This window comes from Lygodium microphyllum, chromosome 20, assembly GCF_053477565.2.
Source record: "Lygodium microphyllum isolate KBCC chromosome 20, Lygodium_microphyllum_v1.1.10, whole genome shotgun sequence".
Classification (NCBI taxonomy): Eukaryota; Viridiplantae; Streptophyta; class Polypodiopsida; order Schizaeales; family Lygodiaceae; genus Lygodium; species Lygodium microphyllum.
In genome coordinates, this window is record NC_141154.1 from 55,827,858 (window position 1) to 55,855,690 (window position 27,833).

The 27,833-nt window shown below is 42.4% G+C and overlaps 1 protein-coding gene across 3 annotated transcripts in view; it reads right to left on the reverse strand.

Moving 5' to 3' along the window:
* The window catches only part of LOC148018916 (WD repeat and SOF domain-containing protein 1), a 133,587-nt gene that overhangs the window by 39,877 nt on the left and 65,877 nt on the right, over positions 1-27,833 (reverse strand). For all 3 annotated transcript variants that reach the window (XM_087701219.1, XM_087701218.1, XM_087701217.1), the window contains exon 6: positions 14,238-14,336. In XM_087701219.1, coding sequence (XP_087557345.1) covers positions 14,238-14,336 — 99 coding nt within the window. The remainder of the gene's footprint in view (positions 1-14,237; positions 14,337-27,833) is intronic.

The window sequence follows — 27,833 nt, forward strand, 5'->3', positions numbered from 1 at the left end:
GAAATACATGTATCTATCCAACTCCCATCATCTGTCGACAATGAGCAAACCGCTCTACGGGAAGACCCTTCGTGAGAAGGTCTACACAATTATCATCTATATGCACTTTGACAAGCTCAATGCTCTTGCTGTCAAGTACATCTCTAATGAGGTGGTACTTCACCTGTATGTGCTTTATCTTTGCATGAAGTCTGGATTATTTGCTAGCATAATAGCACTCTATCTATCATAATGAAGAACACGTAACTCTGTAACGCCAACCTCTCCCACCAGACGTGAAAGCCATAAAGCCTCCTTGCATGCCTCAGTGGCAGCCACATACTCTGCCTTTGTAGTAGACAATGCAACACACTTTTGTAGCCTAGAGATCCAAGTGACTACTCCTCCTCTGAAGGTAAACACATACCCAAAAGTGGACTTTAAGCAGTCCGCATGACCAAGATAGTCTGCATCCGTAAAGCCAACAACAGATGCCTTCTGTTTTCCAAAGCAGATGCACAAATCCTTTGTGCCTTTAAGGTATCTCATAATACCTTTCAATGCTTCCCAATGCATTTTACCAGGGTTTGCCATGTATCTGCTAACCACTCCCACTGCATGGCAATGTCAGGACGTGTAGCAACCATAGCACACATCAAACTGCCAATAGCTGAAGCATATGGTATCTCGGCCATTTCAGCTTTCTCATCATCAGATGTAGGGATGTCCTCTGCACTGAGTTTCACATATGGAGGCAATGGAACCCCAATTGTTTTCCCCCCTCCATATTGAAACACTGCAAAACCTTGGAGACATACTCCTACTGAGATAGATAGAGTAATCCTTTTGACCTATCTCTAAGTATTCGCATGCCAAGAATGTGATCTGCATCACCAAGATCCTTCATGTCAAAGCTGCCATCAAGACTTTGCTTCAGTCAATCCAAGGCATGAGTATCCCTGCTAGCAATCAGCATGTCATCTACATACAAAACCAAGATAATCAAGCTCCATCTGCTGCCTTCTTGGTGTACAAGCAATAATCCACTTGACTTCTATGGAAATCTTGAGACAGCATAAATGTATCAAACTTATGATATCATTCTCTTGGTGCTTGTTTCAGCCCATACAAACTTCTTTTGAGTTTACATACCATCTTCTCTTTTCCGTTTTCCACAAACCCTTCAAGCTGCTGCATAAATATGTCTTCATGCAAATCACCATGTAATAATACAATCTTTATATCCATCAATATGAGCTTCATATCGTCAACTATAACCAAGTCCAAAATGGTTCTCAAAGTAGTCAGCTTGACTACAAGAGAGAATATCTCATCAAAGTCAATTCTGTGTTCTTACATGTATCCCTTCGCAACCAATCTTGCTTTATACTTTGGTGAGGAACCAGAAGTGGCCTTCATCTTGTAAACCCATTTGCATGGAAATGTTTTCTGCCCTTTAGGCAACTGCACCATGTCCCAAGTGCCATTTTTCTCAAGAGATTCCATTTCTGACAACATGGCTTTATACCATTTCTTACTGTCCTGTCTGTTCATTGCTTCCTTGAAGCAAGACAGTTCATCACAGTCTCTCAACATGACATAATCAGCCACATTGTTTGCACCAAGAATGAATATATCACGTTGTCTAGTAGCCCTAGATGATCTCGTAACCCAATGATCATTGTTTGCTAGCTGTTAAGCATTTTCAGCTTGCTATCCTGGCATTTCAGTCTGCAAATCAGCATTAACAACTTGCTATCCTGGCTGTTCCTACAAATGTAGTGGCTCATTATCATTGGCAATAGCTGACTAATCATTTCCAGCATTATTTTCTGCATTTCCAAGTTCATTTACAATATGTATTTGCTATTGTATAGTGCGCACATTTTGCTGTCCAAAATGTATTTCTTCCTGCAATACAACCTTGCGGACCTCCTCAATCTTTTCGGGTTGTTTATGCATGTGATCTTTCCGAAAGATAATATCATTGCTGGGTACTACTTTCCTGTTCTCAAGATCCCATAATCTATACCCCATTTCACCCCCGTCACCATATCCTAGGAAAATGCATTTACAGGACTTTGGCTCAAGTTTACTGCATTTTTCTTTACGAATGTGTAGAAAAGCCTCGCAACCAAACACTTTCAGGTGAGCATATGAAGGTGGCTTTCTCGACCACGCTTCTTAGGGAACTTCCTCCCCGCCCCCAAAGACCTATTTGGTGACCGACTAATCAAGTGTACGGCTGTCATAATAGCCTCTGCCCAAAAACCATGGGGTAATGTAGCATGAGACAGCATCGTACGGACCTTATCCTGTATGGTCCAATTCCTACGCTCTGCAACTCCATTTTGGGGTGGATTATGAGGGACAGTGAGCTCCCTCTTGATCCCTTTGCTGTCACAAAATGCCTAAAAGGTCTTAAACACATATTCCCCACGATTGTCAGAGCGAAGACACTTAAGGGTCTTATCTGTCTAATTTTCAACCAATGCCAACAATTTTTTAAACTTGTCAAGCACTTCATCCTTGCTATGAATAGGATAACCCATACCTTCCATGTAGCATCATCGACAAAGGTGACAAAATATTTCTTTTTCCCTAAAGATAATCCTGGCATCTGACATACATCGGAATGTACTAACTCTAGAGGAAAAGATTTCAACGAAAGAGACTTTTTATGAGACATATGTGCATGCTTACCATAAAACAATGCTCAAAATCAGCATAACGAAGACAAGGCAAGTAACCCAAACGAGAGAGCACTTACATTCCAGTTTGACTCATGTGTCCCAATCGGCCATGCCACAAAGAAACACTTGGCTGCTCGGTGTTTCTTTGTGCTGCTCGGTCACGGCAACAACATGATCACTCACACTAGATACATGGAGAGGATACAAGGTATCACTTTTACATCCTCTGGCAATCACCCTAGATCCCTTACATATCTTCCATTTCCCATCACCAAAGGTGGTATGAAATCCATCATTATCTAGCTGCCATGTGCTAATCAAGCTCTTTTTTAGCTGAGATACATGCCGTACATGTTGAAGTATGAATACAGAACCATACTAAAACTGTAACTGCACACTGCCAATACCTGCAATGTCACATGCATAATTGTCCCCAAGATGAACAACACCATGTCGACCACCTGTATAGTCAAAGAACCACTCACAATGAGGGGTGACATAAAAGAAAGAACCTTAATGGAGAATCTAAGTGTACATGTCCTTATCCGTATCTGCAAGTAAAGCATGTGCACTAAAGTGTGAAGAGACCAAGAGTACATCATTCCCACAATCACTGCAATGAGTGACTACATTCATCTCTTCAATTTTCACACTACTCTTCTTAGGGTGACTCTCTTTCTTCTCTTCCTTGATATCATCTGTCTTCTTGCTCTTTCTTTTTCTTTCTTCCATTTGTAGCAATTACGTTTAAAGTGACCCTTCTTGCCACAATGATGACATTCAACATCTTTGCCACGTGATTTACTACGTTCCTTGCTATCATATTTGCCCTTTTGATGTGATCTGCCCCTAGTATGCAAAGCACTGGAAGACTTACTGGATGCATTGTTCTGCTGATTCATCTCTTCCATAAGTAGAGCACTCTCTACATTAGCATACAAAAGGATCACATTAGAATTGCTCATAGCAGTCCTGAATGTATTGCAACTCTCCAGAAGAGTGCAAAGCAAGAAAGTAGCCTTAAATTCCTCATCAATCATGAACTTCAAGGCAACCAGTTGGCTGAAAATGAAGTTAAACTCAGTCAAGTGGGTAGACATTGCTGTACCCTCTTTCATACGCAAATCCATAAGCTTTTTCAGCCAATACACTTTGCTTGCAGCACTCTTCTGTGCATACAGTTCTTTCAGTCTAGTCCATATAGCATATGCAAAATCCAAACCTTCAATGTTAAACAACAAGGCATTAGAAATCGACAGCTCGATGGTTGAGCATGCAAGCTCATTTAACTCATCCCAATCTTCATGTTCCATATTTGCGGACTTTGCCCCTTTGGTCATAATCAGCTTTGCCTGCTTCTTCTGCAACAGGATATTGTAGTACTGTTTTTGCCAGACTGCAAAGTTATGTGCTCCTTCAAGCTTCTTAATGTGCATGAGATTACTGTTGTCACTGCTGTCAGCCATGATTTTCAGCCCAAATGTGACCAAAAATTTCAGCAAATGCAGGCTCAAATTGTCACACAAGTGACCAAGGTACAAACAAATACCAACCAGCAATAAATGACCACGTATACCAACCAGCAATAAATGACCACGTAGAAGCAGAAATTTCAGATCTGTAGGTAAATTTTCAGAAGCACCAAACCATGTCCTACAACATTCCACAACTGATTACAGCTGTTCCAAGGGCAAATACATCACATTACATGAGAAGTCCTAAGTTTTAGCTGCAAATGTACCCACGGGCATAAAATTTGATGCGCACGGTAAAAGGCCCTAAAATTTTTCTGCTCAAAGCATCAACCATACATTTGCATTGTCTCTGACATGCATAGAAAAGACCAATTTTGCCAAAATAGAGCAATTTCAGCAAAACCCCCAACTTTTTCCAAGTGCTAGGTGTCCAAATTGCATGGAATTAAACCTGCATGTACCTAAAATGACCAAATGGTGCACAAATTTTTCCCAAACAGCAAAAGCCCCAAATTGCACAAGGTTCAATGTGTATCAATGTCTAGAAATTGGGTAAATTTTAGCACAATTTTGCATGTACATGAAAAAACCCCAAATGTCGAAGGCAAAATGTCACACATTCCTGCAATTTTTGACACAATTTGTCTTGTACTGCATCACAATCTCCAAATCCAGGAAAAGCCCCAAATTTCTAGGCCAAGATTGCACAAATTTGCTCTGTGTGATCATGCGTGAGAACCCCGGTTAGAGGGAGGAGTTTCAAAAAAAGATTTTTGAAGAAAATAACGTTTTTGGGTGACGGGTGGGTGACGGGTCCATTGGCCCGTCAAGATTGTCAATGCCCCGCTAGTTGTGTCCATCGCGCGCCCCTGCAGTCACCCGCTCGTCGCTCCACTGGTCTTCGCGCCTGACGCCTGGCTGCCGTCTCCTATCCGCAGCGTTTGTCGTGCAGCCCCATTGCGCTGGTCTTTGCCTCCAGCCCCGTCATGCAGCACCGTTTTGCGGAAGTCGCCTCAGTCAGTCATCAATTTGTTACCTATTTGCCTACTCTCCAGTCGACTATCGCATGACGGCAATTGTCCCGTCAGCATTGTTCCTTCTTGCTAAACCTATCGATTGCCTCTCTTGCATACGAGTCTGCCTTCGACTTGTCTCGCCTACCTGCTCGCAACCTAGAACTATCGCCTTGGCAGTCGACTTCTCACCCAACTAACGCCTGACGTCTCAAGAAGCGTGTAGAACCTGATGGCTCTAACACCAATTTGTTGAGCGTAGAGGGCACGGGGATCGAGACACGTAGTGATTGTTAGCTGCAAAAAGACAGAGAGTGAGAGAGAGCAGATAGTGGGTGAGAGTGAGAACGACTTGTGGGTACAATCGAGTGTGTACCTCTTTAGGTCTTTAGATAGATATACATATGAAAGTACAAGTGCTAAGAATGTGTTCACACCCAAGCACATTTAAAAGGCACGAGGGCCCTTTATTCCCAACATGACCAAGTGCCCATAATGGTTGGGATTTTTTGACTTTCTTATCCAGCTAGATCAAAAGCCGATTGGGCCTCAAAAACTCCATTCCTAGTCAAGGAAAGCATTGGAAAAAACTGAATAAACACATAAGAGGGAATCTCTCTCTCACACACGAGGAAGGGGGTGAGAGACATGAGAGTGGCATTGAAATGAAGGTAAGGAGGTCGAGAGAGTAAGATATAGAGGGGCTATACATATGGAGAGAGAAAGAGGGAGAGATGGAGATACAAATAGCATAAATTAATTTAGGCAATAAAGAGGAGCCCAATAGAGAGGGGCTATAGATATGGAGAGAGAAAGAGGGAGAGATATGGAGATACAAAGAGCATAAATTAATTTAGGCAATAAAGAGGAGCCCAAGAGAATATTCTTATATGAAGAGGGTGATCAATAGCCGCCTTATTTACAGCTGCATCTCCTCCCATTGTTCTATGTCTACTAGTGAAGTATTTGAATTTATCCTCTTCTATCAAGGGTCCTCACCCTCTTCTTCACATCCTCTTTTCCGCATCCCCACTCTCTTTGGAATCTCTCTTACTTGTTTCTCCTGAATCCAAGGACTACCCTTGTTTCTCTTGAAGCTCTCTTGTCATTGAAAGTCACCATTGAGTATCTCTAACATGTGGTTTACCATGTAGCCAAAGATGGTGATGGGCTATATGATGTGCATATGAAACTAGAGCCTTCATGTACATGTCCTAATTTTCAAAATAGAGGGAGTACTTATTGCCAAGCCTTATTTGGCCTACAAACATCTTTACTTTGTACTTATCATGGTTTTGGGCCTGTATTAAAAACAATGCATGCTTATGCACCAACCTAGGATTTCTAATAGTATCAACAACTCTTTGTCAATGTAGATTGCCTACATCTGAGGGTAACATTTCAAATTCCTCTTTCTTTATCCTATGCATTTCAATTTCCTCTTTCTTTATCCTATGCATAGCTCACCACATAGTTGAGTTTCTGTGTTGGGATTTTATGATGTACCTCTCCTAGTTTTTATAGCATGAAACTGCAAGCACATGCATCTCCTCTATGCAAGCACATGCATCTCCTAGTTTTTATAGCATGAAACCCCCCCCCCCCCCCCCCCCCCCGGTCTCTTCTTTTTCGTAAAGATAATTGAATTAAGTAGAAAATATTTACATCAAACCATCAAGTCAGCATTAAAAATAACAAACATGAAGGAAAGTCTACAGTGACTCTAACACAGAAATGTCACATTGAAAGCACAGCTGGTGTTGAGCGAACAGTATCCAGCCAGGGAGCAGCAATATTGGGAAAAAACACATCGGCAGATATCATAGAGGTAATTTGCCACAACACTAAACCCCAAATTCGGGCCACATGACCATGAATACCAAAAACTAAATCAGAGTACACCAAATATGCCACAAGGTTGTCCATCTAAGGAAGTGAAAAAGGCAAAAATAATCTAAACTCAAAGAGGTCAGTCATGGAGGTCATCTTCCCCAAGATCCACAAACGACCCGATATCCGCTGTCGAGTCAAGGAGGACCAGACACAGAAAATAAAACTCCAAATTTGTCTTGCAACAAGGCAAGAGACAAAAAGATGAAGCATCGTCTCATCACATGTAGTACAGAATATACATCACCCAACAGAGATCTTACGAGCACGCAGCACATTTCCAATAGCAAGAGCCCCAATAAGTAGCCTCCACACAAACACTTTTCCTTGATACGGAACCTTAGATTTCCAGAGCAAGATGAATCTGACTTGCCACTTCTTTTTGCTTTCCCGAGAATGCCATACTTTATTTGCCTTATCCATGACTCATCTCTTGGCCTACCATCTGATGATGTATCTAGTTGGTTGACCTTTTCTCGAAATCATCAAGAATTAAAAATATCCAATCGCGCCAAGGAGACAAAAGTTGTAATGGAAGCAAAGGATAGTAGCTCATAATTCTGTCTTGTATGGCAGTCCAAATAACATGACATCTTCTAGGAACCTGAAAGTGCTGACGAATACGCCGAAAGGAGTAAAGACAGCCCTACCCAAGAATGACAACCTCCTAGACTATCTGTAGCTGTGGACGAGCCATCCGATTAAACTTATCTCTCTGCAAATCTTTATCAAGCCAATCCAACAACCTGGAGGAGGCCAGTACCACACCTAACAAGGAATTCTCCTCCTTGCGAAAATCCGGGGGACGCCAAACTACAAAACGTAACATCGCTCGCCAAGATGTGATCATATGGAAAAGGAGAAAAAACTCATAGACCTTAATAGATCTTGTGGAGTTTAGCACATGCCACCAAGAAGCATGAATAACCGTGCTACCATGAGAAATGCCAGTCTTTTCTATTAAAAATTTTGCTATATCTGTCCAGGAATGAGTCTGTGCACAAAGTGCCTGCAAAAGGGCTAACCTCAAAGCAGTCATATGAAAATTAACATCCAACAGAGTAGCTCCCTCCATCCTTTTAGGAGTAGTCACGTGTTGCTATGAAATCCACACCTGACCTAGGTGATTTTCTTTTTTCTTCCATAACATGAATCAGATAGGTTGAACCAATTCCGATAGGGGCTTCTTAGTCCAAGGAAGCAATGGCAAGAAAAACGAAATTCTAGGATAAGGTTAGGCACAGAGATCGAGGTAGACAGACCTTACGCGCAGTGAGAGAGACAGAGAGAGTGCGAGTGAGCAAAGTAGAGAGTGAACACGTTTTTAGGTACAATGACGAGAGTACCACTTTAGGTTTTAGATAGATATATATATGAAAGTACAATGTGCTAAGGGTGTCTTCACAACCGTGCACATATAAAAGGCACGATGGCCCTTTATTCCCAACAACCTCCCACCTAAAGGCAATGTGCCTTAAGAGGAGAAAAGAATCAGCTAAGTCTAAGTATGTACAAAGAAGAAATAAATATATCTATCCAACTCCCATCATCTGTCTCGGCAATGAGCAAACCGCTCTGCTAGAAGACCCTTCGTGAGAAGGTCTGTAGGATTGTCATCTGTATGCACTTTGACAAGCTCAATGCTCTTGCTGTCAAGTACATCTCTAATGAAGTGGTACTTCACCTGTATGTGCTTTGTCTTTGAATGAAAGACAGGATTCTGTGCTAGCATGATAGCACTCTCACTATCACAATGGAGAACAGGTACCTCTATGATGCCAAGCTCTCCCATCAGACATGAAAGCCATAAAGCCTCCTTGCATGCCTCACTGGCAGCCACATACTTTGCCTTTGTAGTAGACAATGCGACACACTTTTATAACCTAGAGATCCAAGTAACTACTGCTCCTGTGAAGGTAAACACATACCCAAAAATGAACTTTAAGCAATCCGCATGACCAACATAGTCTGCATCCGTAAAGCCAATAACAGATGCCTTCTGTTTTCCAAAGCAGATGCACAAATCCTTTGTGCCTTTGAGGTATCTCATTATACCTTTCAATGCTTCCCAATGCATTTTACCAGGGTTTGTCATGTATCTGCTAACCACTCCCACTGCATGGCAATGTCAGGACGTGTAGCAACCATAGCACACATCAAACTGCCAATAGCTGAAGCATATGGTATCTCGGCCATTTCAGCCTTCTCATCATCAGATGTAGGGCTGTCCTCTGCACTGAGTTTCACATATGGAGGCAATGGAACCTCAATTGTTTTCCCTCCCTCCATATTGAAATGCTGCAAAACTTTGGAGATATACTCCTACTGAGATAGATAGAGTAAGCCTTTAGATCTATCTCTGAGTATTCGCATGCCAAAAATGTGATTTGCATCACCCAGATCCTTCATGTCAAAGCTGCCATGAAGACTTTGCTTCAATGAATCCAAGGCATGAGTATCCTTGCTAGCAATCAGTATGTCATCGACATACAAAACCAAGATAATCAGGGTGCCATCCGCTGCCTTCTTGGTGTACAAGCAGTGATTCACTTGACTTCTATGAAAGCCTTGGGATTGCATGAATGTATCAAACTTATGATACCATTCTCTTGGTGCTTGTTTCAGCCCATACAAACTCCTTTTGATTTTAGATACCATTTTTTCTTTCCCTTGTTCAACAAACCCTTCAGGCTGCTCCATATAAATGTCTTCATGCAGATCACCATGTAAAAATGCAGTCTTTACATCCATCTGTATGAGCTCTATATCCTCAACTGCAACCAAACCCAAAATGGTTCTCAATGTAGTCATCCTGACTACAGGAGAGAAAATCTCACCAAAGTCAATTCCACGCTCTTGCTTGAACCCCTTTGCAACCAATCTTGCTTTGTACTTGGGTGAGGAACCAGAAGTGACTTTCATTTTGTAAACCCATTTGCATGGAAGGGTTTTATGCCCTTTAGGCAACTGCACCAAGTCCCAAGTGTCATTTTTTTCAAGAGATTCCATCTCTAACAGCATGGCTTTATACCATTTCTTGTTGTCCTATCTGTCCATTGCTTCCTTGAAGCCAGACGGTTCACCACAGTCTATCAACACGACATAATCAGCCACATTGTTTGCACCAAGAACAAATCTGTCAGGTTGTCTAGTAGCCCTAGACAATCTCCTAACCCAATGGTCATTGTTTACTAGCTGTTCCTGCAAATTTTCAATTTTCAGCATGCTGTCCTGGCATTTCAGCCTGCAAATCATCATTAACGGCTTGCTGTCCTAGTTGTTCTTGCACATGTAATGGCTCATTTTCATGGCCAATAGTTGGCTAATCATTTCTAGCATCATTTTCTACATTTACAGGTTCATTTACAGCAGGTATTTGCTGTTGTACAGCGGGCACATTTTGCTGTCCAAAAGGTATTTCTTCCTGGAATACGACCCTACGAACCTCCTCAATATTTTCGAGCTGTTTGTGCATGCGATCTTCTCGGAAGATAACGTCATTGCTGCGTACTATTTTCCTTTTCTCGGGATCCCACAATTTATACCCCATTTCACCCTTGTCACCATATCCTAGGAAAATGCATTTACAGGACTTTGGCTCAAGTTTGCTGCGTTTTTCTTTACGAATGTGCACAAAAGCCTCACAGCCAAAAACTTTCAGATGAGTATATAAAGGTGGCTTGCCCAACCATGCTTCTTGGGAAACTCCCCCCCCCCCCCCCCCCCTCCAAAAGACCTGTTTGGTAACTGATTAATCAAGTGAACGGCTGTCATAACAGCCCTTGCCCAAAAACAATGGGGTAATGCAGCATGAGACAGCATCGTACGGACCTTATCCTATATGGTCCGATTTATACTCTCTGCAACTTCATTTTGGGGTGGATTATGAGGGGCAGTGAGCTCCGCCCTTTGCAAACTAGCAATTGAAGAACGAGAAGGAAACTATTGTTGCTGTGCACAGAAAACATTCCAAGGAGGCACCATCCTTCCTCGCGAATCAAAGTGCAGAGCAGTATTAGAAACCCTTTTTTCGTTCGCACCAACTATAGATTGAGGTTTCATATAGAACTCTCTACCTCGAGTTGAAACGTCTGAGTGATAGTCTGGGGAGCTGGGTGAACAGGAGTAGACGGAAACTCCTGTCTAACATTACGGCGAACCACCATAACCCAAGAATTATCCTGAGGAGAAAAGTTCTGACCCACCGAAGGCGATGCATGTTGAATTCAGCTTGAGAAGCAACCTTCTTTCCATCTACTTGTCCCTGCTAGATAATCTACACAGGAACAGCTTCAGGCTGTTGAACCATCTGCTGAGGAAGATGGTCATGCATATCTAAATCACGATCCATAGACGACTGCATTACCTCCTCGCTTCTGTCACATTCTGAAATGAAATGTCCCAATTGTCCGCACCTAAAACAATGTCCAGCAAATGTGCCCCATTTCAGCTCATAAGCCAAAGTTTGCAGTCCCAAAACCTCAAAATGAACTTTGGTCGAGCGAGGTTTCCCAGTATCCCAAAGCATACATGCCATATTCCTGTTATGGGAAGCCAACTGAGGCTCCATCAACACCTCGCCTAGAGGTCTGAAAAAGAAGTGGCCAAAGATAGGCAGGAATATCAACCACCTCGACCCAAATTGGGCCTGCTTGCCTAAGTACCTCTTGAAATTCCGCCGTAGGCCTCCAAGGAACCATATGGACTAACTGACCATCCATGAAAAACGGGATTCGTTGCATAATATGAGCATGCACTTCCGGGGAGCGGAAGAGGACCTCAAAAAGACCCCTCGAGCCATCATAAATAAATTCCACAAGGGAAGCCTGCATTTGCCCTAAAGCATCATCCTGACACATCTCCACATTGGCAAGCATGGATAGCAACCATGCACGAATTCTGGTGATCAATGGGGTTCTTCCCGTAAAGTAAAAGATGGCTGCCCTCTCATGGAAGGCAGCAATCTGCTGTAGAATCAAATCAGCACCCATAACACCGACTACATGTTCCCCTTGCGGGAAGAACTCGTTTTACCCTCACTAGCCTGAGCATATTCCAACATCAAATGATTGGCAAAGGCCAGCATAAACTGAAAAGAGTCATTAGCCTGAGAACACGAAGCATGAACATTTTGCTGAGGCAAATTCAGGGCACACAAGTCCGGTTCTTCGATCGACATCTTGCGACGTTTACCCATCTCGTCCCCTTCCATTAACTGCCCAAAATCTTCAGTTGACGAATCGCCATCTGATTCTGCCAGGTCTTTATCATCCCCATTTCCAATATGCTGGTCTACAAAGGCCATATCAATACCATTAGATTCCTGCAAATTCGTCATTTCGGAGGTTTATGCTGATTACACAGATTATTCCAACTCTAGCTGTCTGTCACAGAACAGAACCACATCTGTCTCCTTCTATAGACCATTGTACCTCAGGACCTCAGGGTCACAACACCAATCTATATTGTGATATTCAGTTTAAACAAACCTTTTACAATCTGAGACACACTCAGTCTGTCTTACCCGGGATTAGAGTAGGTCTTCACACCTCGCTGTCAAATGCTGAGCAGGGCACCTCAGGTATGTCAGATTAGGGTGACGAGGATTGGCAGTGGTGTTGGGACAGAGCGCGTGCTGGACAGAAGGCAAAATTAGTTCGAGCAAGCAGAAGACAGGACGTCAAGGGCAGGAGATGCAGTGACTGTGGGAACAAGCAGCGCGCGGGGCAGGAGCCAAAAACGACAGAGACGTCTCTCTCTCTCTCTCTCTCTCTCTCTCTCTCTCTCTCTCTCTCTCTCTCTCTCTCTCTCTCTCTCTCTCTCTCTCTCTCTCTCTCTCTCTCTCTCTCTCTCTCTCTCTCTCTCTCTATATATATATATATATATATATATATATATATATATATATATATATATATATATATATATATATATATATATGTTGTTGACATGCATCTCCTCTATGGTACAAGCCCCCTCTCTCTCTCTCTCTCTCTCTCTCTCTCTCTCTCTCTCATTATAAAGATAGGAAACTAACCTATTCTTATAAAGGATCCCCTAAATGAGAACAAGGCTATCTTCACTATTAAGGAGCGCACCAAATTTGGGATAAATTTTCAAATATTATTGGCAAAATGGGAAGTGAATGCTTGCATCAAAGCTATCACTCATTGCATCCATTTCTTAGCATGTGAGACAGCCATTAGTTGCTACAATCTAGAAAGGAAAGAACTCAAGTTCAAGTATTCTATCGAAAGAGAACGGGCAGAAAGCTATGAAACTATGATACAACTCACCCCACAAGTAGGTGGAGAAAACGTTGGACATAAAAGCAAAGTTAGGAAAATATATTAGAGCCAAGGTATTCACACAAGTTTCATAGTGTTGGCAAGACCCCATCGCTAGGAGTGAGAGAATGCTGCTAGCTAGGACATAAGGAGAAGAGTTACAAGTCATAGCATAGGTGATCCACCACGTTCTCACCTACAAGAAGCCCTCCACAAGCAAGATGTCTCAATAGAGTGGGACCAATTGCGAGAGGAGAGGCTTCAAGGGTCATATGCCCAAAGGATACGGATTCCCAAAAACCCATGAAATTGGCAGGATCCAAACAAGGCAATGTAAGAATGGTACTAAATCAAAGTTTGAGGACCAAAGGCCTATTGAGGTTGAGAGACTGGCGAGGGTGCCACATTAGGGGGGGCTTTGGGGGCGTGTGAGGTTTTCAGTGGGTTGGGGAAAAGATAAGGCCAGGCACAACTGAGCTTCCAGAATTCATACTAAGAGCCACCTCCTAAACAAATGGACTAGAGAAGGAATCTAAGAAGGTTATAGGAAACTCGAAGGCTATGGGTGATCCAATCAAGACTTGGAATCTACCACCTATTAAATCAACCTAATGTTGATCAAAAATATCACACATGAACCTATATTAACATCTTAATTGATCTTGAAGCTCAAATTTAAAAGAGGATTAGATTATGAGTATCCTAAAAATTGATATACCCGTAAAAAATTTGGATGATATACCTCTACTAACACACCCAAAAATGCACATATATTAGCATGCTACCAATTGCAACTGAAATACCAATATCAAATGGCTAAAATCTGACTTTTCTTCCTTCCCTATTAACAACTTTAAAACCCATAACTTTCAAAAAGCATGCATGAACACGAAAACTCACGTGGAATCATCTCCACAAGAAAGTAACCGCTCTCCATCACTAGATATAGCCAATCCTCTAACGGCCTTTTTATGCCCTGGAAATGTGCGAATAGTACGGCTGCAAGCAAATCATAAGAAATACTTTCCAGAAAAAGGTATAGGTTACTAAAAAATCTAAACTTCTCAACCCTTGAAATATATTCCATAACAATAAAGCTACTAAAAAGTTTCACATCAATACCAACTCTCTCATCGTATTAGGGTATACATGGAAGTCACAAAAAGAGTGTATCAACTGTTAAAACTTGTACCACGTGGATTAATGTGACATGAAGCGGAAACGTGATTAAGAGATGCGACTGTCCATGTACTATAGAATACACATGCACGTGGTTCAAGGGGCACAAATAATGATGCACACTTTAGACCCACATGTGAATACAGGCCACAAACAGTTTATGGGCTTAGGCCAATTGACGTGTACAGACACAAGCTGAAGCCAAATGGGTGATGTGGCAATCACCCATAATTAAATAATCAATTAAATAGTTGTGGAATGCTGGACAGTGGAACCTGACCATGACAGCTCTACCCAAATTTCTTCTTTAAATGCTTCTCTACTAAACCCTAAGCAGCAACTTAGATCAGCAAGCTTGATAGTCAGCCTATTATCAGTATCAAAGCCTAAACACAACCTGAATAGACAGGAGCCTTGATCAGCTGTCACACTGTGCTAAGATCAGGCATGACTGGAAAAACAGCAGCCACCACTCGACTGTCACAGAACTGCACAACCGCATTAAATGCACTGCAAAGTTGCCACCATTGTGAATAATCTGCTATAACTGCATTAGATGCAGGATCAACACTGATTTGGTGGATAGCAACCATATGGGTTATCAGGCACAGCAAAAAGTCATTGTAGCACTGCAAGACATCAGTACAGAAACTGCCCCATCATCGTTTCAGGCTCCAGCAGTCCAGGACAATGGAAAAATATTTTATAGGAGCAAAAAATTTGGGCAAGATTGGACTTATTTGCCTCAAAAATAACAGTAAATCAGATCACAGATTTAATTCAATATTATAGTATTAGAGTGTATCGGTTCAATCATCACCTCATGCACACACTCAACTGTTCAATACACTCAATTCAAAGTTCAAGCAGCAAATAATCAGGGATATGTTAAATTCTGTATCATTCAGAAGCTTTTGAATACTACTTACTTTTTTACATATTGTTCTAATGAGAACCCAGGGCTGATCTGGAAACAGAATCAAAAGAAGCTGAATTTAATTGGGGGGATGCACCGGCTACTGTGGTGGATACAAATGAATGTTTTCAGTGAAACGCTAGACACTATGAAATCACCATTAACTAAGGTAGTTTAAATAGCTATTAATTAATCCCTGGGGCCTGCATCAATCACAAATAGGCACAAGCCAGTTCTTGGGCAGGGTCAGAGCAATAATTAATTAATTTTTTGAAATGAAATTCGAAAATTAATTAATTAATGCTGGAAATGACAATTAGAAGGCTGCCTAGTGGCAAATGAGACGGGTGATAGTTGATCACATAACACAACAGGTGCAGCAGGTGAGAAGCGGTGATAGAAGAGGAGGGCTCACTAAGCACACTGAAGTTTTACCCCCCTTTTGAAGCTGTTGGCACCATCAAAATTACCATTAGAGCTAGTGTTCAAAAGATTCTCCTTTCAGCTGATTCTCTCTCTCATACTCTGACATTCCCTACCAGTTCTCAGCCATTACTAGCTTTGGGTGAAGAGCAATTGAAGAAATTGCTGCTGAAACCCTAATTTACAGTTGCAAATCAGGGTTTCCACAGTCACATCAAGTGTATTGAAGATTGAAGGAGATCAGCTGGTATCTCAGTGTGCTTCGACCTACTAGTAATACAAGATAAAGAAATACCACAAGGGGCACCAGCAAGTGGGGTCAATGCTGTCCAAGATTAAGTGGAAAAAAGTGTGCAATTTCGGACTGTTGTATCTATTGCTTGCTGTAATTTGTGGTAAATTAGGTCATTCACTACCCTTGCTAAGAAGGAAGGCTGGTTTCACAGCATGAGCAAAGACCTGTGAGGAATATCCAAAGAGCTCTACACAAAAGCAAGATAAAAATGACCAGGGGTAGACCTGCCCTGAATAGGGCAAAGAAATAATAAAATAATGACCAGGTCGGCCAGTGTAAACTGAATAGCCTAAACTTCCGAACTGTTGCCAAACTAGCCGACTAGTTGTAAATGCTGCCCATGCAGCCGACTGCCCCATGGCAGTGCTGCCAAACCTTCCCGTCCTGCCTGCACTATATAGCTTGCCCTGATTGCTACTCAAAACCTGGCAGCTTCCCAAAACTGCTACCCAACCTGCTCTTGTACAAGGCAATGCTGAATAAACTGCCCTAATCTGCCCTTACCAAGCTTGTGCCCGTCCTGAGGTGACCAAATCTCTAGAAGTCCCTCTCAGATCCTAGATGCAGAATGAGGCTCAAGAATCTTGAATGCTGACGAAGAACGGCTTGGGGAAGTGCCTTGGTAAATAAATCTGCCACATTATCATGTCTTATAATACTCCATATCAACAGTCTTGTCAAGTTCTACTCATGGATGTAGTGATATTGTATCTCAAAATGCTTTGTCCTAGCACAAAATATGGGATTCCATACCAAGGCTATGCAACTCTTATTATCGCATAGTAGTGTGGTAGCCCGTCTGTGAGTAGCCAAGCTCCTCCAGCCATCTCCGAAGCCAAACAATCTCACAAGTGGTAGAACAAGCCGCTCAAGACTCAACCTTTGTGGATGAAAGGGCAATTGTAGGCTACTTCTTGTTGTTCCAAGAAAGCACTGTTGGAAGCAATAGGGACGCAGCTGGAGCAGGAGTGAACAAGTGAGTGTGATGGGCTTGAGAGAGTGTGAGCAAAGTGAAAGTACGAGACGATAAGAGTGTATCAACAATGTGTTGGTACACAAAGAATAAAATGTATTTATACTTGGGGCACGTAAAGGGTGTGTTCACATGTACAATGTGTGTGTACTATACACGGAGGTTACCGGGCCTTTATATCCCAACAACCTCCCACTTAAAGGTCCGATATGAACCTCTAGCTAACCAACTCCCACTAGTCGAATGCAATGCTCGTGCTAAGCTTTGCTTAGACTTTTAGTGAGAACATCTGCAAGGTTATCTTGTGTTTTAATTTTGGTCGATGCCATTTGACCATCTTCCAGAATCTGTCTGATGAAGTGATATAGCACATCTATATGCTTTGTGCATGAATGATACATCGCATTCTTAGCCAGATACACAGCACTCTGGCTATCACATCCCAAAACTGCAATACCCACAGACATGCCGAGATCATCTGCAAGTTTGCTCAACCATGTAGCTTCCTCAGAAGCTTTAGTAGCTCATATGTATTCGGCTTCAATGGTACTCGGTGCAACAATATTCTGCAACCTGGAACAACAAGAAACAGCCCCACCAGCAACTGTAAAGACATACCTGTTGATGGACCTACGTGTGTCCAAGTCACTTACCATGTCTGCATCACAATAACCCTGCAAATTAAGTGCACCCTGCCCATAGCAAATACTTTTTTTTTCTGTACCCTTAAGGTATCGAAGAATACACTTGATAGCATCCCAATGTGCTTTGCCAGGATTTGACATAAACCTGCTAACAACTCCCATTGCATAAGCAATGTCTGGACGAGTAGCAACCATAGCATACATAAGAGAGCCACAAGCTGATGCATAAGAAACTCACTTCATAGCATTTGCTTCCATGTCATCTTTCGGGCTGTTGGTTTTCCTAAGCTTGAGATAAGGAGGTAAGGGTACCCCAAAAGGCTTAGCTTCAGTCATGTTAAATCTGTCCAGTACCTTTCCAATGTACTTTTCTTGAGATAAAAATAGCAATTTCTGCATTCTATCTCTACGAATCCTCATGCCCAAAATATGCTCTACATTCCCCAAATCTTTCATGGAGAAAGCTGATTTCAGCTGATTTTTGAGAGCATCCAAGCTAGTCATTCTTTTCCCAGCTAGTAACACATCATCCACATATCCACATACAAAACAAGTATGATGGGGCTGCCATTTGTATCCTTTTTCATGTACAAGCAATGATCTGCATGGCTGCGTGTAAACTCATGAGATAGCATAAAAGTATCAAACTTTTTGTACCACTGCCATGGTGCTTGCTTCAGCCCATTCAGGCTGTGTTTTAGCTTACACATCATCTGCTCTTTTCCAGGAACTACAAAGGCCTCCAGCTGTTTCATGTAGATTTCCTCATCAATGTCACCATGCAAGAAAGTTGTTTTTACATCCATTTGACACAGCTCTAAATCCAAAACAGCAATAAGAGCAAAAAGCACACGTAAAGTAGTCATCTTCACAACAGGTGAGAAGACCTCTTGGAAGTCAATCCCTTCCTTTTGTGCATAACCTTTGGCAATTAGCCTTGCCTTGTACTTGGGTTTCCCATCAACTATCTTGACTTTGTACACCCATTTATTTGAAAGTGGCTTCCTTCCCTTTGGCAATGACACAAGATCCCAAGTATCATTTGCATACAGAGATTTAATCTCTTCCTGCATAGCTAGCTCCCACTTACTGTTGAACTCACATGACTTGGCCTCTTTGTATGTAAAAAGCTCATGCTCATCTGTAAGCATCACATAATGCAAGGAGGGATCAAACCTATGTGGTTTCCTTCTTACGCGTGTAGACCTGCATACCCAATAATCAACATTTTCAGGAATTGGGTCTACATCAGGAGGTATATTATTTTCAGCATTCATTTGCTGCTGTAAACCATTTTCAGCTAGTTGTTCATGCTATACAGCACCTTCATTTTCATTTCCAGCGCCTGCATTTTCATAATCAGCAAGCCTATCTTGTTGTCCATGACCTCCTTGTGCTTCTATTTGTTGTCCATCATCATCTGGCTCAAAAGTAACTGGCTGATCATCAGTTTCAGCCTGTGGTACAGCACCTTGAGGCTCATTTTCTGAAGTAATGGGTGGCTGCAAACTCTGAAATTTCACCTTTTTCAGATCTTCATTAGAGGCTAAAGAGCCTGTCAGCAATTTTGTTTCATTAAACACAACATATCAGCTGCGAATAATTTTCTTGGACTGAGGTAACTACACTCTATAGCCAAATTCACCCTCATCACCATAGCCCATGAAAATGCCTTAGGTGGATTTTGGGTCAAGTTTATTCCTCAGCTCATCCCTAACATGCACAAAAGCATCACAGCCAAATATGCGTAAATGGTCATATGAGGCCAATTTGCCAGACCAAACCTCCTCAAGGATGCCATTATTTAAGGACCTGTTTGGAGAGCGGTTGCAAATGTGAACCGCGGTTTTGAGTGCCTCTCCCCAAAATGCATGAGGGAGATTAGCAATGGACAGCATGCGCCGCACTCTTTCACATAAAGTCCTCTTATATCTTTCAGCCACCCCATTTGAAGAAGGGTTGTAAGGGGCTATAAGCTCCCTCTTAATACCATGCAAGTCACAAAAGGACTTGAATTCAGTCAATGTGAACTCGCCCCCATTATTAGTTCTCAAGCATTTTAGCTTTCTACCTCTCTGAGTGGTCACAAATGCATGAAAAGTTTTAAAAACAGCAAACACTTCACTTTTCTTTTTCAGCAAATACACCCATATCTTCTTGGAAGAGTCATCAACAAAGGAGATAAAATATGCAGCACCACCCAACGATTCACCGGCATACTACATACATTAGAATACATTAAGTCCAAGACATTGGACTTACGTGAGACACCAGAGTAAAAGGAATTTTTTATTTGCTTTCCAAACTGACACTCATTACAAAAATCAAATTTAGAGCGTTTTCCATCAACCCTCTTCAGAGAGGTAAGGACATCAAGTCCTTTTTGGCTCATATGGCCTAATCTCTTATGCCATAACTCCAAGTGGCTGAAATTTCAGCAACTGCAAGAAACTTGCCATTCAAGGCTTTACAGTGCAAACAATACAATGTGCCCTTCTTGGTTCCTTTTGTAATCAACATGGAACCCTTTTCCACTTTCCACAAACCACCACCAAACAATGTGGTGTAGCCATGCAACAAGTTAAGCTAACCAACAGACAGTAAACTCTTTTTAATGCTACGCACATATCTGACATCTTTCAACAATGCTGCAAGCATGATTATTTCCAAGGTACACCTTTCCATAACTACCTACATTAAACATAGCAAAACACTCCAAGCAAGGAGTTACATGCAAAGAGACACCAGAGTCTACAATCCAAGTCTGAGTGACACCATCATCAACTGACAAGAGTGCATCAATCACATCAGCCTCGGTAATCTGCATGTCCTGCATGTGACATACGAGGGCATCAAAATCAACTGCACATAATACATCAACCTCTCTATCTAAAAGCTCTTCTATGACCACGCTAGAGGCCACATTGGCCTTCTCTTTGCCTTTGGTTGTCTCCGATGCATCTGTCTTTTTTTCCTTCTTCTTTTTTATCTCCTGCATTCTTCTTTTTCTCTTGTTCCTTCTTATAATACCTGCAATTAGGTTTCTTGTGGCCCTTCCGACCACAGTGATAGCAAGTAATGTCACTCTTATCCTTTCCTTTGCTCTTGCTCCTGTTTCTGTGCCCTGCATTTGCATTTTTCTTTTCACCCCTGCCTCTTACATTATAAGCTCAGTTGCTGCCTTCTCCACTAGACATACGTTTAATTTATTCATTCAAGATAGAACCCCTCACCCATCATATGAGAGATTGGAATTATTGCTGAGTGAAACCACCAAGGTTTCCCAAGAGTCAGGTAGTGTCATGATCAAAAAGATCACCCTCAACTTATCATCAAAGTCCAAGTTTGCATCTTTGAACTGATTTAGAATCCTTGCTCAGTTGCAGGCTTTGATTCATCTAGTCGCATATTCAACTTGCGCATTAAATGCACCTCATTAACAGGTGTGGTGATCTCATAAGTAGTTTTCAGCTTCTTCCATATTGCATAACCTGTGTCTAAACCCTTAATGTCTGTCAGAATGTCATCAGTGACACCCATCTTTATGTAAGCCACAACCTTTTTATTCACTATGGCCCAATCTGCATCAGACATTAGTGCGGGTTTATCTTCCTACAAAGCATCCTCACAATCCTTCGATAACAAAATGCCCTGCATACGGTCTTTCCAAAGGTCAAATCCATGACCATTAAACTGTTTAATCTCCATCAACTCTTGATGTCTGAACTGGAAGAAGTTGCAGCCATTTTATCATGAACACAAGAGTAAATGCAATAATCTACGGAAGCACAAGCTGAACCAACAAAATACCCTGCTGTTTTTCTCAACCAAAAGTAAATTTCTGTTGTTTATACATGAACCAGCCAACGAACGGGTAAAAGATGCAGAAATTTACCAAATTCTGCGCAAATCCGCAAAATTTCAAGTCATTAATGTCAATCAATCTGACCCAGCTAAGTAAAGCTTTGCCAATACATGAAAAGCCCCAAATTTCTAGAATCCAATGTCAAGAAAGTTTACCCAAAAAAAGGTAAAGTTTTGACAAAATTGGCAAAATCCCCAATTTAATTGATGTCACCACTCACGATGTCTGCAATTTCTGACCCAAAAGTCACTGACATGCATGAATGATATCAAATCTCGAAAAAGCCCCAAATTTTAGACTCGATTTTGCATAGAATTGAGACATGTGCCTCCGTGTGTGAATTGCCTCTAAGAAGTAAATGGTGATTGAAAAAAAAATCATTTTTAACCCAAAAGAAAATGGCGTGGGTCATCAGGGGGTCCGGCGAATCGCGTGGCATCGGCTCCTGCCTGGTCCCCGCGTGCGTATCGTGCCCATTACTGCCGGCGACTGGCGTCAACTTTTACCTGCTCGCGCTGGTCGCCGCTGGACACGGTGCCTGTCGCCCAGTTGTCTACCTGCTGAATCGTCGTGCCCACTGGCTCTGCCTGCTCCATGCTGCGACTACTGCCTAATGGTCGCCACACGCTCAAGCACCTCGCCTGATCCTGGCCCCGCCTAGTCATTCACTTCGAACCGCAGTCGCCTAGCTATCAGGTCTTCTACCTATCGTTAGCTGCTGCACACCTGCTACTGCAAGCCCAGCAGTCGTCGCCTGAATCTTGGAAAGCGTGCACTCTTGGCTCTGATACCACTTGTTGGAAGCGATAGGGACGCAGCTCGAGCAGAAGTAAACGAGTGAGTGTAACGGCTTGAGAGAGTGTGAGCAGAGTGAAAGTACGAGAGGATAAGAGTGTCCCAACAATGTGTTCGTACACAAAGAATAAAATGTATTTATACTTAGGGCACGTAAAGGGTGTGTTCACATGTACAATGTGTGTATACTATACACGGAGGTTACCGGGCCTTTATATCCCAACTAGCACCTGTCCCTAGAAGAAAACAATAGCCTGTCCTCAATCACTTGTGATCAAAATTACTAGCCTAGTGAGAGTCTATCCATCCTCAAACACCAAAGTCAAACCACCTGCACCTGCTGGATGGAATAGGCTAAAAATCAAGTGTCCCCTTCAAAAACCACAGTATCCTCAAGGCAACTTGCCAATGAAGCTTCTTGGGCTCACTCATGAACCCCACAAGCAAACCGACAAGAAACACAGGTCAATCCTAGTGTTTAGGAGCCAAATCAATGACCCAATCAACTATAGACGGTTGAAAGCATCCACATCAGAGAGTCGGCACAAGCCAAAGCCTTCTTGTTAGAATTTGCCAATTCTGCGGGCAATGCCCAATGTTTTAGTCTTTAGTTCTTTTTCAATTCTTAGTGTGAACACAACTAAAGTTATGATTTAGAGTCAATTAACTATAGCTGAGTTAGAGCTAGGTTTTTCTCAAACCTATCTTGTACCTTTCATTCTCATTCTTTCAGTTCAGCAAGTACACTCTACTCTTTTGCTTCAAAACACTCTCATTGTCTCTCTTTTCTCTCCCCCATTGTTGGCTGTCATTTTCCAACATTTGGTATCAAAGCAAGGTTCTACATGCGGATTCAATTCAACCACCATCAGCCTGTGCCACCCCACCTAAGGACATGTTGCTATCAACCAGCTCTTTGCCCGAGGAAGAGAAGGACGAGCTGCTGCTGTTTTCAGCCTGCCCGCAGCCCTACACGCAATCCTGTACACAGCCCACATGCAGCCTGAGGAGCTACTATTTTGGAGGAGCTGCTGCTTATTTTCTCACCTCTGCTTGCCATATTCTTAGCCCTGCCTGCAATTTTCTGCAAACCGTAGAAAGTGCAGAAACAGTAATTTTCAGATTTGGGTTTTTTTTCGAAATTTCTGCAATTCCCCATTCATTTTGGCCATCTCTTTCTGAATCTCAACTTGTGCCGCCCAAAATTTGGGGCTTTTGTCAATTTTTGCTTCCAAAGTTCAAATTGACAACCAATTCAGAGAAATTTCATAGTTTCTTTCACATTTCCACCAAAACATCTGGGGCTCTTGCTCAATTTGTAGTCCTACATGTGAATCTTCATTGGAAACGACGACATTGCACAATTTCATCAACATTTATGCAAGATATTTGCGGCTTTTGTCCTAAAGGCTCCAACACGCAGATTCCAACTGCTATTTGCTGTTGGCACACAGCCTGAGGTGAGATTAGTGCAGAAATTCAAGTTGTATGGTACAACTTTCTTCAATTTCTTTGAAATTTTAGGAGGGCTTTCCAAGTTCAAAGGCAAAGGAAAAGTCAAGCAAAATGCAAAAAATTAGCAAAAGGGTTATGCTGGACAGCCAACAAAATAAAGCTGTCCAAGACATAGAATAGTCTAAAAAGAAGGGAAAATGTCATTATTGCAAGAAGCCAGGTCACTATATTGATGAATCCTGTAAGAGATTAGCCAAAGAGAATAAAAAGGACTCCGGTCTGGCTGTCCAAGAGACATCAGTCAACAAAACTACTGATGGTGATGCTTCAACCAACTTTGTGGAGGAGAACTATGCATTTCTTACTTGCAATTATGATTCTTCAATGGCTGATTCAGAATTTCATGCTGCATGGTATTTTGACAATGGAGCTTCAAAGCACATCACTTCTATGAAGTGTTTGTTTTCCTCTTTCCATTCAGCCCTTGCTAGGAAGTGTGTTACATGTGCGAACAGCAACAGTTATAATGTTTGTGCCATTGGGACAGTCACTTTTACTACTGCAGATGGTTCTGACTTCATGCTTCTAGATGCTTTGTTTGTGCTTAGCATTACAAAGAACTTGTTGCTCTCACAAAAATGGATTGTATGGGCCCGCCATTAGGCTTGATTGGAGTTTGAACTTTCAATTGTGCCATGAGTGGATAGTCTTTCCTCAACTACGAGATGATCGATCTCGTCAAAAGAGTGCTCTAATTGAGATACACCTTGTGAAAGAGTATGAAACGAAGAGGAGTTGGGCCTCGCTGAATGATCCCTATAAGAAAGGTTAGTATGAGCATTGTCCTCCAAATGAAGATCATAATGCCACTAAAAAAGTGGCTGGAGAAAGCATCAGAGGATCCGAAGATGGAGTTGTTTGAGCCATCGTGAATCAGATACATGTTGTTCATGTATCTCACACAAAACCAAGCACTCCACAATAGCCATAGGATACTCTTTACAAGAGCACCAACTTTGATATCATGTGAAGATATACTAGGTGGAATCTGTCAATGACGAAGAATTACCTACACAAGAAGCACCATCAATGGGATCACTAGCAGCAAAAGCCTCATCAAAGATCACATCCATATGTGTCCACAGGTCGTAGAGCCTATAGCCCTTCATGGTCATACTCCAACCCACGAAGATAGGCTTCTTTGACTTCACATGAACTTTACTTTCTCATTTCTTCTTGACCACATGGACATAAGCATCACACCCAAAAATGTGAAAGTGCGATACAGAAGGCTTCTTCCAAAGAAAGCCTCATAGGTAGTCATATATTGCAATGCCGAAGTCAAAGACCTATTGCAGATATGCACCATTGTAGCAACCACCTCACTCCAAAGAGAGCATGGTAGAGTCCGATGCTCCAATATTGATTTGGTCATCTCAAACATGGTTGGATTGGCGCACTCCACCACGCCATTCTCTAGTGGTGAGTTTAGATGGAAATACTCCACCCAAATGTCGTGAACCCTACAAAAGTTAGGAAAATCATTAGAGCAAAACTCATCACCACGGTCACCTTGTACACCTCAAACCTTGAAAGAAATTTGTGTTTCAGCAAACACCTTCCACTCATAGAAGTTGAAGCATGCCTATAGCCTCACTGTTGTACTTTAAGAAGCGTAGCCGCACATATTTATTAAAATCATCAACAATCGACATCAAATACTTGGCCTTTTCCAAGGAGGCCGTGACTATAAGTCTGCATAAGTCAATATGGATCAACTCTAGCGATGCAACAGCCCTTCAAGAGGCAACCTTTGGATGAGATTGCCTATGCTACTTGCCCTGTAAGCAACTAGGGCACAAGTTGTGAATAGGAGAAAAATCTAGGAGACCCTTCACTAACTTCTTCCAAGAAGCCTTGAGTATGGAATCAAAGTTCAAATGCCCATAACACGCATTCCAAAGTAGCCCAAGCTCATGAGAAGTCCATACAACAAGGGCAATGAGCTTATAAAGCCCACCCTCCTAAGTACATATCCAAAGAATAGAACCCGGAGAATATTCCTCAACAATCGCAGCATCCTAGAAAAAGACCACACAAGTACCTAGCTATGTCAAACTATGGACAGATTGAAGGTTAAAGCCCAAATCTAAAACACAAAGGACTTTGGTCGTTCAAGCCTAATGATTGAGCAAAAGGGAAACGGTCCCCACTCCATGCACTAATGATTGAAGGTTAAAGCCCAAATCTAAAACACAAAGGACTTTGGTCGTTCAAGCCTAATGATTGGGCAAAAGGGAAATGGTCCCCACTCCATGCACTAGCACAAAAGAGTTGTCACCAATGGTGACCAAACTCCCTCTAGAATGAAGATCTTGAAGCCAATCTTGTCGATAAGTCATATGGAAAGTTGCCCCACTGTCAACAAGCCATGGCTTCTCCTCAATGAAGGAAGCAAGAGCAATATCTGTTAAGAAACTACTTCTTCATTTTACATACTTCATTTAGGGTTTTGCACTGACAACCCCAAAAAGAGTTGGTGTCCACATTTTGGTTACTTTTTCAATGGGCACCCACATAGTAGTGCGCCACTCTAGACAACTTATGCCTATAAATAGGCAGTCACTTCATTCATTCTTCACCCCCTCTTCCTTCGTCATCAGACACACTTTCCTTCTCTCACCAGCCCCTTCCACTACCCTCACACCCCTTTAGGAGGACATTGTGGTTCATGGCTCATGGCTGCCTTCACCCTTCTGCTTCTCCGTCAGGTGCCCTATTCCCATCACCATATCACGTTGCATTTGGAGGTTTCCATCCATGCTGGCATTATCTTCAAACTGCTAGCGACATCCTTTCCCACCTGGCGGCCATCATATTGCCTGCATTTTGGGATTCTCCACCTGGCCTCACTCCTATAGGCAGCTGGCATCATCTCCAAGGGTGTCTACATTTGCATTTTCAGCCTGGATCTTCTCTCTCTTGCCTAGCGTCAACTCACACATCACTAGCGTCAAATTTTTAGGGCTCAGATATTTCTATTTGCAACTCATCACTCCCACACCTTTGCATTTGCAGCTCCCAAGTAGCAAGTGTCGTCATTCATCTAACATTTTGCATCCTAGCTCACTCCTAGCATCTGAGGACTGCGGCTCACTCCCTCGACAGCTGGTGATCATCATCTTCATCTCCAATAGTATTAGACAACTATGGTTCGCTCCCTCAACAGCTATCCTTCACCTTCTGATGGTTACTTCAATAGCCCACTATTGGGAGGCATGTGTTTTCCTCCCTTCATTGTGTAGATTCCCTAACTACACTGCCACCTGGACTATTTTGGACCTCGAATCTTCGTTTTTGCACGAGGATTAATCCTCTAGTCTGTGCCGAGGACAAATTCTGAACCGAGGATGGAGAATTTTAGACCGAAAGGTTTAAACAGGAAATTTGTTACATGTATGCCATGTGTCACAGTTTGGGCATAAATTCCCAAAAGAGAGAGAGAGGGCAGCACAAAAACGAGTTTCAATGCATGGGGGGCTCATTTTTTGTGAAGGGGGAGATGGATTGCTGCACATGGAGAGCTCTTGAGAGCTGGTCTACCTTGTCTATGGTGCACAGAGGGCTGGGCTTGCTTCCTACTCTCTCTCTCTCCCCCTGACAGTACGGTTATGCTGCAGAATCAAGGGCTTTTCTTCTGATTCAGGTACAGCTTTGTGGAATATGTTGTTTTTGCATGAGACAAGAGCCTCCTTTCTCCAAGAACAATAGCAGTTGTTTGCAGTTCCCAGCAGGGACAGGTGAGGGTGGTAACCTCACCAAGCAAGTGTCTGAAACAGCACTAAACCAGAACTGATTCTGGACTATTCAGAGGGTATTTCAGAGCCCAATTGATGTTAGAATCAAGAGGCACTTGGCCCAGATGATGCAGGACAGTGCAGGGAACAGTAC